Source organism: Sphaerodactylus townsendi, linkage group LG07 (genome assembly GCF_021028975.2).
Source record: "Sphaerodactylus townsendi isolate TG3544 linkage group LG07, MPM_Stown_v2.3, whole genome shotgun sequence".
Taxonomy (NCBI): Eukaryota; Metazoa; Chordata; class Lepidosauria; order Squamata; family Sphaerodactylidae; genus Sphaerodactylus; species Sphaerodactylus townsendi.
Genome location: NC_059431.1, coordinates 113,065,630 through 113,078,948, shown reverse-complemented (window position 1 = coordinate 113,078,948; position 13,319 = coordinate 113,065,630). Strand labels below are relative to the sequence as shown.

General features: G+C 43.8%; 1 protein-coding gene across 1 annotated transcript; it reads right to left on the bottom strand.

The window, feature by feature from the left end:
* Positions 1-2,603: 2,603 nt before the first annotated feature.
* On the bottom strand, positions 2,604-12,812 carry LOC125436268 (vomeronasal type-2 receptor 26-like). The gene is made up of 4 exons (XM_048503129.1): positions 12,000-12,812; positions 7,994-8,221; positions 5,722-5,848; positions 2,604-3,669 (listed from the first exon to the last, which is right to left on the bottom strand). The coding sequence occupies exons 1-4, from the start codon at positions 12,810-12,812 to the stop codon at positions 2,771-2,773; spliced, it is 2,067 nt and encodes a 688-aa protein (XP_048359086.1). The 3' UTR covers positions 2,604-2,770.
* Positions 12,813-13,319: the final 507 nt, after the last annotated feature.

Sequence of the window (13,319 nt, the reverse complement as noted above, 5' to 3'; positions counted from 1 at the left end):
CAAGCTCAGACTGGGTAAACTAATTATAGTGATTTTGATAATTTCAGGGAAGACAACCACTTCTGAAAGTTTATTTGAACTTTGAATCCTTCGTGGCAGAACTTTTGCAGCAAACCTGTTTGTTAGAACTCACCACAATTTCTCCATACTAAGCTTTTTTTTAATTAATTTGTTTCTCTCTCCCTCCTCTTTATTAAGAAAATAAGAACATACCAAGATCCTGACTGGATCGGATCAATGGTTCATCTAGTCTATCATTCTGCCCCATAGTAGCCAACCAGTTCCTCTGGAGGGCTAAGATTACAACAAGGCCTCTTCCTCATATTGCCCTGTTGCACCGATAATCAGTTTATAGCCCCTGCATTTGCACTGCTCTGTCAAGGTCCCTGTAAAGGCTTGAGAATCCCCTACATGTGGCCAGCAGGGGTGGGAGGGACTTACTGCCAGGAGGGGAGGGCTAGCCCTGAATTTAACCTATTATTATTGGTTGATTTCACAGCTGCCAGTTCTTTAGCTGGTTGTCGGCCTTTCATTACAACTTGAGCCTCACTCAGAGGTCTAGGAAGTTGTAATGTTTCGGCATAGTATTTGTGCGGATCCCAGTGAGGCTGCCTTCTGAATCTGACAGATGTTAATTTTGTTGATTTGAAGATGGTTCAAGTGCTGCCCTAGTGTTTTCGGGGTGGTGCCCAGCGTGCTGATTACCACTGGGATGACCTCAGCTGGTTTGGGCCATAAACGCTGAAGCTCGATTTTCAAATCGTGGTATCTAGTGACCTTCTCATGTTCTTTTTCAGTGACCCTGCTGTCACCGGGTACTGCTATGTCGATGATGGTCACTTTCTTGTCCTCGATCACGGTGATGTCTGGTGTATTGGGTTTCAACACTTTGTCCATTTGGATTCAAAAGTCCCGCAAGATCTTGACCTTCTCATTTTCCATTACTTTCTCTGGACAATGTTCCTACCAGTTTTTAGCTGATCTTATGTTGTAATTCTTGCATACATTCCAGTGTATCTACTAATATAAATAAAAGGGCTACGGCTTCGGAAGAAACTTCCCCCAGTAGGCCAAAAGGTCAGAGCCACGGCAGGCACCATTTGTCACAGCACTCTAGTTCGAGCTGTCCTCTTCAGGTGCACTTCCTCTTCAGGTGAGTCGTCTAACGAAGGATGCGCTCAGGCAAATGGTAACTTTTGGTGGGTTGTGGAGGGGCTCTCCCGGATTGGATCATGTGTAGGCGAGTGCTGGCAGAAGGGGGTTTATCGTCTCCTGGGCTGGCGGTCGTGGGATCTTGGGATCCCTCCCGGTTCACATCTCCCCAAGAAAATCAGGGAGAGGGATTTGGATGGGTATTTTACAGATGTTTTTCGTTGTGTGAAGGCTGAAAGTGATCCAGGTATGACTGGTTCAAACAAAGAGAAAAACAGCACACAAAAGAGGGTGCGGACCGCTCTTTTGATAATTGGCTCCAAGGTTTTGGCCTTGACCTCTGCGGCTTACCCAGCCTGGGCGTGGCACTTAATGGCTCACAGGAATCACGTGCTTTGAGCCAGGGCTTTGGTGGGCGAATCTGCCGCCATTTCCTATGATGAGGAAGTGCAGCACAGCGCCTCACACAGGAGCAGTTTTCACTGGGACCTTATTCATGATCAGTCCTGGATGGTCACAGTGCATGCGATAGGCTCCTGCAGAAGTGAGGGGGTCTCTCTTGTCCTTTGCTGAGCGTAGCATCTGCTGTATTTTCCTGGTAGGTTTGAAGATGGTTTGAAGGTTATGTTTCTCACACTCTTCTCCTCTCCACAGATGATCCCAAGCTGCAAGCCCACCAAGAAACAAAGGTTAAGAATCTGGGGGCAACTGTGCTCCAACTTCAGCATATGAGAGAGAGAGAGAGAGAGAGAGAGAGAGAGAGAGAGAGAGAGAGAGCAGACAAGCACCAGGATAGGTGGGAAAGAGCAAGCCAGAGTGAGAGAGCAAGCAAGAGCATTTGTGTGTGAGAAAGCATGAGAACAAGAGAAGCCGATAGAATGAGCCATAGACAGCAGCAAGCACTGCTGGCTCCACTGTACCTCTTGAGTGGATATTTATGGGGTAGAGGTGCTCTGGATTGCACAATTCTCCACAATATATTTCTCAAAAATCAGACAGCATGAGCAAGCATAAGGAGATCTACTCAGAAATAGATCCTGCTAGATACAGTGAGATGTGTTTTAAGGAAAGTGTTCTTTGGGTGGCAGCCATGAGCTCTTTCCTATTTCACCATATACATTTTCTGGCCATGTCTAGGTTTCTGTTCTGACTGTGGAGGCTGCCCTTCACTCTGGACTGCTCCAGTGTCAGGACACAACTGGTTCTTCCGGTCCCTGGAGTTCTGGCGCCAGGATTGGGCCCTATGTTGTCACCCAACAGGCGGCTCATCTCTCTGTTGGTGGGCTGAGGTTGCCAGGAGCTCTACCAACCACCGAGGCACCGATGTCTGCTGCTAAATCTGGTGGCATCTCCAGAAATTGTAGATTTACATGGACCATTTCAAAGTAAAGTTATTTTATTTTAGTCAATAAGGAGAGATACAGCATGAATTCTCTGTAATAAGCTTGGAGTTGCATATGCAAAAAAAATTCCTTCTCATTTATACCATGGAACACAAGAAAAACAATTAGTCTAGTTACAGAACATATAAATGCAGATTTGCTTTTATACGGATGAATTGACTTTCTCAAATGGTTCAGTAGAAACAGAACTAACAATAGAGCTGCTGGACTATCTATTACTTTCTTCTTCCCAACTGCCCTCTATTGTTCAACTCAGGCCTCAGTAGGATGATATAGCATTTTGGCTGAAAGATGCAGCCCAGTAACCCAGCACTGGAGGCCAAGATGGAGAAAATCTCAACAGCCACTGTGTCTTTTCCTCTTGTGCTCAGATAAGCTGGAACAAATGAGAGCCAAACGCTGCAGAAGATCAACATGCTGAAGGTGATGAACTTGGCTTCATTAAAGCTGTCTGGTAATTTCCTGGCTAGGAAAGCTACGATGAAAGTGATGGTGGCAAGGAAGCCCATGTAGCTCAAGACACAGCAAAACATGGTTAAGGATCCCTCGTTGCATTCCAGTATGATTTCTTCAGTTAATGAGTGCATGTCCAGATCTGGGAAAGGAGGGGAGCTCCACATCCAAATAGCACAAATGCCCACTTGAACAAGGGAGCAGGACAAGACCACAGAATGTGCCAATCTTTTCCCCGCCCACTTTTGGAACATGTTTCCTGGTTTTGAGGCCATGAAAGCCATCACCACAGTCACCGTTTTGGACAGCACAGAAGATACAGCCACTGAGAAGATGATGCCAAAAGCTGTTTGTCGGAGGAGGCAGGTCACCTGGTGAGGCTGTCCGATGAAGAGCAGTGGGCAGAGAAAGCACAGAAGGAGAGACACCAGGAGAACGTAGGAGAGGCTTCTGTTGTTGGCTTTGACGATGGGAGTGTCCTGGTGCTTAATGAAGATTCCAAGCACCAGAGCTGTCAGCACTGAAAAAGAAAGACCCAAGAAGACGAAAACAATCCCTAAAGGTTCTTCAAAAGAGAGGAAATGTGGGGTCTTGGGGATGCATTGATTTTTATTGCTGTTTGGATAGTGATCTTCTGGGCAAGCAACACAGTCCTCCGTGTCTGGAAAAGGTAGAGAAGCTCAGTTAAAGCTTCTAAGTGGGGGTAGAAAGCATACTTAGAAGATTACATTTCAGTACTTAGAACCCTCAGTACTTAGAACCCACAAAATAGTGTAACCTGAGATAAGTAAATATGATAATCTAAGGGGTGAACATGTTTTCTCCTACATGGATATTTTATACTTTACAGTTGTTAACGGAAATGGTGGGAGTGTCTCCATTTTAGAGTAGGGAATTAGCGAGAGCAGATTTAGCAAAAGGTCGGGCAAGCTTGAGATCTTTGTTGCGCATGTATAGCAAGATCAGCTTTTGCATGAAATTCCACAGGAGAGCAAATAAAGTAAACTATTTTATTTAGGGATAATGGGTGTACACAAGCACACAATAATCAAACCAGCATAACATACAACACAGTCCTAGGATATAAGCAGTGTTGATGGGATTAGGTTGGGAACAGCAGAGGAATTGGGGGAATTCTTAGGAGCAGCAGTGGTGTAGAAGGTTAAGAGCTTGTGTATCTAATCTGGAGGAACCGGGTTTGATTCCCAGCTCTGCCGCCTGAGCTGTGGAGGCTTATCTGGGGAATACAAATTAGCCTGTACACTTTGTTAGTGAGAGGTTAGTCATTGTTGGGAGGATAGGTTGGGAATAGTGGAGGAATGGGGGGAGGGGATTTTTAAGGTGATACTGTACCAGACCGTTAAGTGGCTTTCAGTCTGTGAAGCAGAGTCCAACGACCTGCACAGGACCAAGCTGGTACAAAGCAGGTAGCATGCAGCAGCAATTGTATCCCAGGCTTAGGAGTACTGGGGACTGGGTGCTGGGAGAGGGGGCTTCTTCCAGGGAAAAAGGGACCCTCAGTGTTTTGCAGAGTGGCCCTAAATCTCCAAGGACAAAGAGGAGTCCTACATTTCTGAAAAAGACAGGAGGCTAACATCAATGTTGACATGTTGGATCATTAATCTAATGGGTTGAGGTATTAGCTTGATAGGCCAATCTTGGGAGTGCCTGAAAGGAGGTAACCAGCTGACTGAATTACAGCTATAGAACAACGACAATGCAATTGAGGCAGTCATTAGTGGGAGGTCAGTCAGAAAAAGAAGTTCTCAGGTGAATACTCTTGGGGCAAAAACATTAAGAAGTCATTTGTTTTTACAGGATGTACGGTGCCAAGCTGGAGATGGGAACACTCTCCGAGGGCAAGGCATTGTATTCACTTAATCCCTTCAGGAAAGTTGTGAGAAAGGGATTATGCATGACTGATTTGGCGGAGGCAAATTCAAACAAGCTTTTAGTGTGTCCTTGTGGTTACAATAGCCAGTGTATAGAATGGGCTCCCCATTTTGCCACTGCACTACTAGGAACCCCAAGGATTGGCAGAATAGGTATAAGCATTACTGTGTTAAAACAGTTTCTCTCACAATGGGTCAGTCGGGCAACATGGTAACATTTGGCCCTTCTCTGAAAGACAAACATATAAAATGAATCCACTTATGACTCATAAATGGAATTATGCTGATGTTGCCCCCCCAGTCAAAAGATTATTTTCCCATAAAGAGTGAGTATTTCTGTGTCATCCATTCATGTTTTCTTTTTTCTTTAACTGATCCCCACTTTCTCTGTCCAGATAATTATTCCTTGGCATTTGTTTGCACATGCGTATCACAGACAAAGGAGCTGCCATGGTAAAATATCATTGCCAAAATTTTTGTTATTGTTTCAATGCATTCCAATCACTATTTTCTTCCCTTCAAAGTAATATGTCAATGAAACCCCAATCAGAGATAGTATTCCCTTCAAAGTCCATTAATTTCAGTTTGATTCAGAACACTCAAGTTCTTCCTGATACTGCACTCTGTATGTGAATGTCTCTATAATGTCATTGTAGAATCTATAATGCTAAGGAAAAGACTGCAAGTGAATGTACAATAAAGTGACAGAATCTTTATCTTTTACCAAATGCAAGCATTCAAATACTCCTAGGTCAGACCCCTGCAGCTATATCCACAGAATTTATATCCATTTAATTACATGGGCATTTGATATTTTTTACCCTCTTGGTTTGATATCTTGCCATCTGGACAGGAAACACAGTCATAGCAGCAAAACGCCTTCCCCTCCTCCTTTTTCCTGTTGTATCCTGGCTTACAGGGGTCATTACAGACTGACAGCGGAGGCACCTATTTTTGGACAACGGAAGAATCTAGACTTGAAAAGATACTTTAGCTATTTTAATGTACAATGGGTGTATAGATTACTGACAATAGGACTGAAGCTTTAGAAATATCTATGATCGGCAAGATATCTATCTATCTATCTATCTATCTATCTATCTATCTATCTATCTATCTATCTATCTATCTATCTATCTATCTATCTATCTATCTATCTATCTATCTATCTATCTATCTATCTATCTATCTATCAATCAATCAATCAATCAATCAATCAATCAATCAATCAATCAATCAAGGGCTCAGGGCGGTGAGCAACAAAAGTAAACAATAATTCAATCATAAAATCAACAATATTCAAACGAATCAGGAAAAAAACAATTCTCAGAATAAATATCATAACATAGGAGCATTTCTACAGCAGACAGCACAAAACTCTCCACTTCTTCATGCCCACAAGATGCCTGGGTGGAATGTGGTATACAATTTCAACCCGACTGGCCAAACGCCTGGCGGAACAGGTCCATTTTTCAGGCCCTGTGGAAACTTTGCAAGTCCCGCAGGGCCCTGGTCTCTTTAGGGAGCCCGTTCCACCAGGAAGGGGCCAGCCGGATGTCTCTCAGGCCAGGGACCTCCAATAGGTTCAAAGGGCAGAGGGACCTAGTGGGGCAATACGGGGAGATGCTTGTTTATTAAAGCATAAGAGGACCCCAGAAGACTGAACTTTCAACTTTTTACAAGATCTTTACTGGATCATTGGAAGCCATGTCCATGGTCAAAATATCAAATGCCAAATTTTATTTCATTTTCTAAAATTAGATATTTGTGACTTGAAAACCAGCATACACAATGATATATGGCCAGAAAAACTATCAAATCGAAGTAAAGATAGACTTGTATTAAGAAGAGAATTATTTGGAATTGGGTAAACCCCCCAAAAAAATTAAGAATGCCAGCATCCCCCTGAATGTTTCATGTTGAAGCTCATTTTGATGAGACTACTCCCCACAAAAATGGTGATTATTTTATACAAAGATATGATTAACAACCACAGGAAGATTCAATCTTGGCAAGAAGTTAAAGAAGGAAACAAAATACAATGAATGGCATACTTTCAAATAGCATCAAGGTTGAAGAAAAGAATAAAGGAGGAACAGTGGCGTAGTGGGTAAGAGCAGGTGTACTCTGATCTGGAGGAACCGGGTTTGATTCCCAGCTCTGCCATTTGAGTTGTGGAGGCTTATCTGGGGAATTCAGATTAGCCTGTGCACTCCCACACACACCAGCTGGGGCTAGTCACAGCTCTACGGGGCTCTCTCAGTCCCACCCACCTCACAGGGTGTTTGTTGTGAGGGGGGAAGGGCAAGGAGATTGTAAGCCCCTTTGAGTCTCCTACAGGAGAGAAAGGGGGATATAAATCCAAACTCCTCCTCCTCCTCCTCCTCCTCCTCCTCCTCCTCCTCCTCCTCCTCCTCTTCCTCCTCCTCCTCCTCCTCTTCTTCTTCTTCTTCTTCTTCTTCTTCTTCTTCTTCTTCTTCTTCTTCTTCTTCTTCTTCTTCTTCTTCTTCTTCTTCTTCTTCTTCTTCTTCTTCTTCTTCTTCTTCTTCTTCTTCTTCTTCTTCTTCTTCTTCCTCTGCTCCCCCCCCCCACCAGGGCCTCTTCAAGCCAATTTTGAACTTTTTTCAGGCTGAACTAAGTTAAGAGAGGGGGCGAAGGGGTGACAATGTGCATGAAGCAGTCTGTACACTTGGGTCCCTTCTGCACATGCAGAATAAAGCACTTTCAATCCACTTTTGTTACCCGCTGCCAAAGTAGCAATTAATGCTGCTGAACCGAAACAGTATCAACCGGGCAGCAGCGAAACCCGGCCGAGCAAGAAGGGTTTTTTTTTCTCAATGGAAATGAGGACAGTCTGAGCCTTATGGAGGGCTCTCTGACAGCGAGCGGGTGGGGTTTTTTTGCTCTTTTGGCTCTTTGCACCATCAGAAAACTTTCCTGGGAACAGCATGGTAGCGGGGCTGTGTTGCTGCACCAGGGTGCCCTGCCTTGTGAATGAGGCTGCCCGTCAGTCCACATCATTCTTAAATAACAGTTCCTTAAAAACCATGTCAGCAAATCGATCACTTGAGAGACAGGGCTGGCTCACCTTACCTGAGTCAAGTTTTTGTGCCACTCAATTGTGTCTTCATGAATGGTGAGCTCCTTGCCTGGAGGAGAGTGAGGATCCAACATCCCAATCTTGATCCGGACATAGGAGTTGTTGGGAAAAGTGACCACGTTCGTAATATCAAATCCACCTGCTAGTTCTCCATGATCATTGAGCGAAATTTCATCTCCGGCACTGTTGTTGAACGCTATCCTTTGCAGAAATGAGTGCAGCTAGGGCAAAGGGGAAAGAAAACAAAAGGTTGTTTTCAATGCAATGTTTCAAACATATTTCACAGAGGTATTTGGATCGTTCTGTCTAGAAGAGAATTGGGTTAGGTACGAAACTATATCTGGCTCTCGCTCCTTGCATGGTAGTATGATTGAGCAGCTTGTGTGGCTAAAGGGGTAGTCCTAAGTGGCTGTGATTTGTATAACCCACAAATGTTATACTTTTCAGAAGTGTTGGCTGAGCACTTTGTCAAGACTGGGTACACTAGCCAATCTGACAGATGTACTAAGCCTTGCAAGCAGGTAAGTATTTTTTTTTCTCTTTGATCATGTTCATGAGTTTCAAAGCATCATCTACCAACTCTGGATTCAATCTGTGGCAAGTTCATATCAAAAGGTTCAGAGTTTGTGCTCATGGTCAATTTTTGTACATGGTTTGGGTATCAGCAGTGGTGGGATCCAAAAATTTTAGTAACAGGTTCCCTCGCCAGCCCCCCCTCAGCAAAGGGGGCAGAGGCGTACCTAGGCAAACCTGAGCCCTGGGCAAAACCTGATGGCCCCCCCCATGGGCAGCCACCCCACCATGACCCCCCCAATTTTTTTTTGCACCAGGTCATTTCTAAATCATCATCCCATTATAGAAAATGCCACAACTCAGAAATCTGAACACAGCAATGGTGAAACACACGGGTTCTTTGATAGAGACTGGTGAGATAAAAGGTACGAAAGGCTGAGAATCAATGAATTGCAGTACCTGAAAGGGATTAACCCAGTTCAGGGAGTTACATTATTAGTCACAATTGCTACATGGAACCTTCACATTCAAAGGCAGGATGCCTCTCGGGGAGGCGAGGGCGTGGAGATGGAAACGTGGACCCAATTAGTAACCCCCTCTCAGCACACACAAATAATTAGTAACCCACTCTCGGGAACTGGTGAGAACCTGCTGGATCCCACCTCTGGGTATCAGCCTTTAATGTGTAAGTGCAGAGCTGATTTGTTTCAGGTATAAAGATTGGCCATGCTGACAATTGGCCATGCTGTGACAGGGGCTGATGGGAATTGTAGTTCATGAACATCTGGAGAGCCGCAGGTTGCAGACCCCTGGGCTAGGAAGAACCGTGGGTGGACCCAACCAGCTGGCCACTTGAAATTAAGGAAAGATTGCCTGTAATGCTGGGGGTTCAGCTTCAGTTCAGCTCAGACTAGTCCAGGGGTCTGCAACCTGCGGGTCTCCAGATGCTCATGGACTACAATTCCCATCAGCCCCTGCCACCATGGCCAATTGGGGGCTGATGGGAATTGTAGTCCATGAACATCTGGAGAGCCGCAGGTTGCAGACCCCTGGACTAGTCAATAGTAAACACCAATAGAAACCATATGCTTGTTCTGATGTATTTGCAGGGTGGGCATACATATTCCAATTTGAGAGTCACAGATGGGAATCTGCCAAGTCCTCGCAGTCCCCGGAGTGTGGCAGTGGTGAGGTCCATGGGGCAGAGGTGGTGATGGTTGGAGGGCAGGGAGAAATATTGCGTATGGAAATGATGGTAGCAGTGGTGAGGGGTGGCAGTTGTAGCTCCTCTCTCCACCCAAGCCATCCTGCTTAACTGAAGTGCTGATGCTTTTCCTACATTGGCGGCCCGGGAAAGTGGAAGTACCTCTGAGGAAAAGCCATTCAGTCAGGCCCCTTCCGCACACGCAAAATAATGCGTTTTCAAACCACTTTCACAACTGTTGGCAAGTGGATTTTGCTATTCCGCACAGCATCAAAGAGCACTGAAAGCAGTTTGAAAGTGCATTATTCTGCATGTGCGGAATGAGCCTCAGAAACCAACTCTGTCAGAACCCACACATGAAGAGGCTAAAGAGCAGGGGGAAGTACTGACAAAATCCCTCCAACTTTAGACCTGATGGATCTCAGGCCCTTAGTTCACCAAACTGGCCTGCAGAGCAACGCCGGCAGCATCAAAGGAGCAAACTGCAGATTAAAAGATGCAGTGATCAGTTATTGCATAGATGCTGCTTGCTGAAAAGCAGCCTCTTGTCTCTGGATTAAAGCTGAAGTCTGACTTGTCAACTACCAAAGGTGTGCAGTACAGGGTGAATGCATCTGTGTGATTTCTTCAAGGCCATGCTAATACCCATCTGACTTGTCCTCTTGCAACCCTGATCTTTGGATGGGAATCATGAGACATCCCTCCTTGAGTTGCCCCTGACTGTGTGAAAACTGTGTTATGGATGCCTGCTTCTTGATTATGAACTGGTACATCTGTTCGAGATGTTTTAGTTGCCCTTGGTGTTGCAGTTTGACAAACTGGGGCTCATTCCGCACATGCAGAATAATGCACTTTCAAACTGCTTTCAGTGCTCTTTGAAGCTGTGCGGAATGGCAAAATCCACTTGCAAACAATTGTGAAAGTGGTTTGAAAATGCATTATTTTGCGTGTGCGGAAGGGGCCTGTGTTATGGTGCAACACCTTGATGAGGAAGATCAATCTATTCTCCACACCCATTTTTTCAAGTTTAACCCATAGCTTATCTCTTGGGACAGAATCAAAGGCCCCCTTGATGTCCAGGAATGCTGCATACAATGGCCTTTTGATTTTGTTACAAGTTTTGGTTATCAGTTAATGACCATTATGTGGTCAAGGGTAGATTTACCTTTGCAGAACCCTATCTGCTCGGATCCTAGTACTCCATTTGAGACAACCCAGGTATTCAGTCCAGTTAGTAAGAATTTAGCATAAATTTTCCCCTGGTATTGATAGTAGACTAATTGGCCTGTAGTTTTCTGGAGCAAGATGGTCACCTTTTTTAAAAATAGGGACTATTATAGCCTTTGTCCAGGTCTCCGGGATTAAGCCAGTTTTATTTTTTATTTTTTTAATAATAAGCCTTTATTTGGCATAACAATAATCATAACACAATAAAAAACCTGAGATAAAAGGTATACAAATACAAAGGTTTAAGATAAAATATAAATTATTGATTGTGCATCACCTCCAGTAACAATTGTGCTACCAATTCACAAGTTTCATTGTCAGAATTGTCCAGAAGGAAAGGAAGTCTACCTGATTCTCCCATTTCACTAGGTATCCTAGAAAGAATATTGGAATATTTTGATCTGATATTAGCAGATTTAGGGCAGCAAAGCAGTTGATGTGCCAACGTTTCAATTTGTTGTTCACCACAAGAGCATACCCTTTCGCTCATTTCCAAGTTGTTAAATCTACCACGCAATAAAGCGGAGGGGAAAACATTGAAGCGAGCAAGTGGGAGGGCTCTTCTCTGCATTGGATTAGTCAAAAAATACAAATAGGGAGCCATCCTGTTTTGATATAGGGGTATTGAAAGATGTAAGGGTGAACAAGTTTTCATAGCAGCCCTAAATAAATTAATCCATTCACTTTCCAACAATTTTTGTTTTAACAAGTTGTAGGATTCTGAACTAGATAGCGGGAAAAGCGAGTCGAGAGGTATACCAAGTGATTCAAAGTTTTATTGATTGTTGTAAAAAAGGAGGCCAAAAGTGGGGCCCACCAATCTACCTTCTTTTTAAAATATCTCATGGGGTTGCAGTTTTTTAAAAAGCCGTTCCTCATTCTGAGTAGCAAATGAAACGTCTTCTGACATAATCTCAAAAATGTAGAAGTCACTTCTCATTCATTTAGGAGAAATGTGTGGCCATTTATGTTTTGTAACCATTTTATGGTTATGCATTTCTCTCTCGAAGATAGCACTCAGAAGATGAGATGGCAACTAAACCTGGGGAGATTACCTGCCAGGGCTTCACTTGCAGAGATGCTAACCCGTCCTCGTTTGCCATAACTTTTTTGCTGGGTGTTGAGGAGTGCATATTCTGCAAGGCACGTGCAAGAGCATGGACGGCATTATAGACACTGTAGCTGTGACCGGTCATGCGTAGTTCAAAGACTGTGGCTGGAACACTCTCCAATGTCTCCTCCCCAGTACATATTTTACCCGTCTCTGTTTGCATATCGGCACTTAGAAATACACAATCAAAGACACTTTCCCAGAAATATTTGATAAAACCATCTTCCTTTGCCCAGGAAGGTTTTCTAATGTTGGCAAATGTTTGAAAACCTGGAACCTTATCCGTGTGAAGTGTAAAAGAAAGAGCACCATGAAAAATTCCCATGTTCCATGATTTTTGGAAATCTATGAGGGAGAAATCTATCTGGGCAGTTATAATCCACACTTTCCATGAAGAACTTTGCTCCAGATATTCAGAGCCTCCAGATAGAGATGTTAGCCATATACCTGTTGCCACCCATACGATGGTAGATGTTTCTCCATACACAACAATAACTTTGACTTGGGTGTCCAATAAAAATGAACTATTACTGTAAAAAGTGGGGATCAGTTCAGCCACTGTATTTGCCTGATTCTTCACTGGAGCCCTTTTTGTGAAGGCTGAACAGATCCCATTCTCAGACAGCATCTGCTCCATTGTCCGCAAGAAATGTTCTCCAGCTTGGTTATCCATAGCAATGAGGCCAACCCATTTCCATGAGAAATGCAGAAGCAGCTGTACAATTCCCACATACTGCAGGGTTTCACTGGGGACCATACGGTAAAATGGAGGGGAATGTGTTTCTTCATGGCTTGGGGCCTCAAATGATCCATAGGAAACCTGAGAGAAACACATTTTGAAGAAGAGAAAGTACTTGAGAACCTCTTTGTTTTGGATTTTCTTGTCCTTTTCCCATAAATGTTAATCTCATAATCTTTCAGAGTACTAAGCAACGGGACGTCAGAACTGGGGCCACCCTGGTTTCCATTCAAACCATCCCTGACTGAATCCCCAATATTTCCAGTTAACAGAGGATCAGGGAGTGGATGATTGAGCAAATCTTTGGCTAAGGCCCCACTGAGCAGAGAATAAGCCATTGGTAACAACCTTGGTCCTGGGGAAAAATTTATTTATTTATTTATTTATTTATTTATTTATTGATTGATTGATTGATTGATTGATTGATTGATTGATTGATTGATTGATTGATTGATTGATTGATTGATTGATTGATTGATTGATTGATTGATTGATTGATTGATTGTTGAGATTTGTAGACCGCCC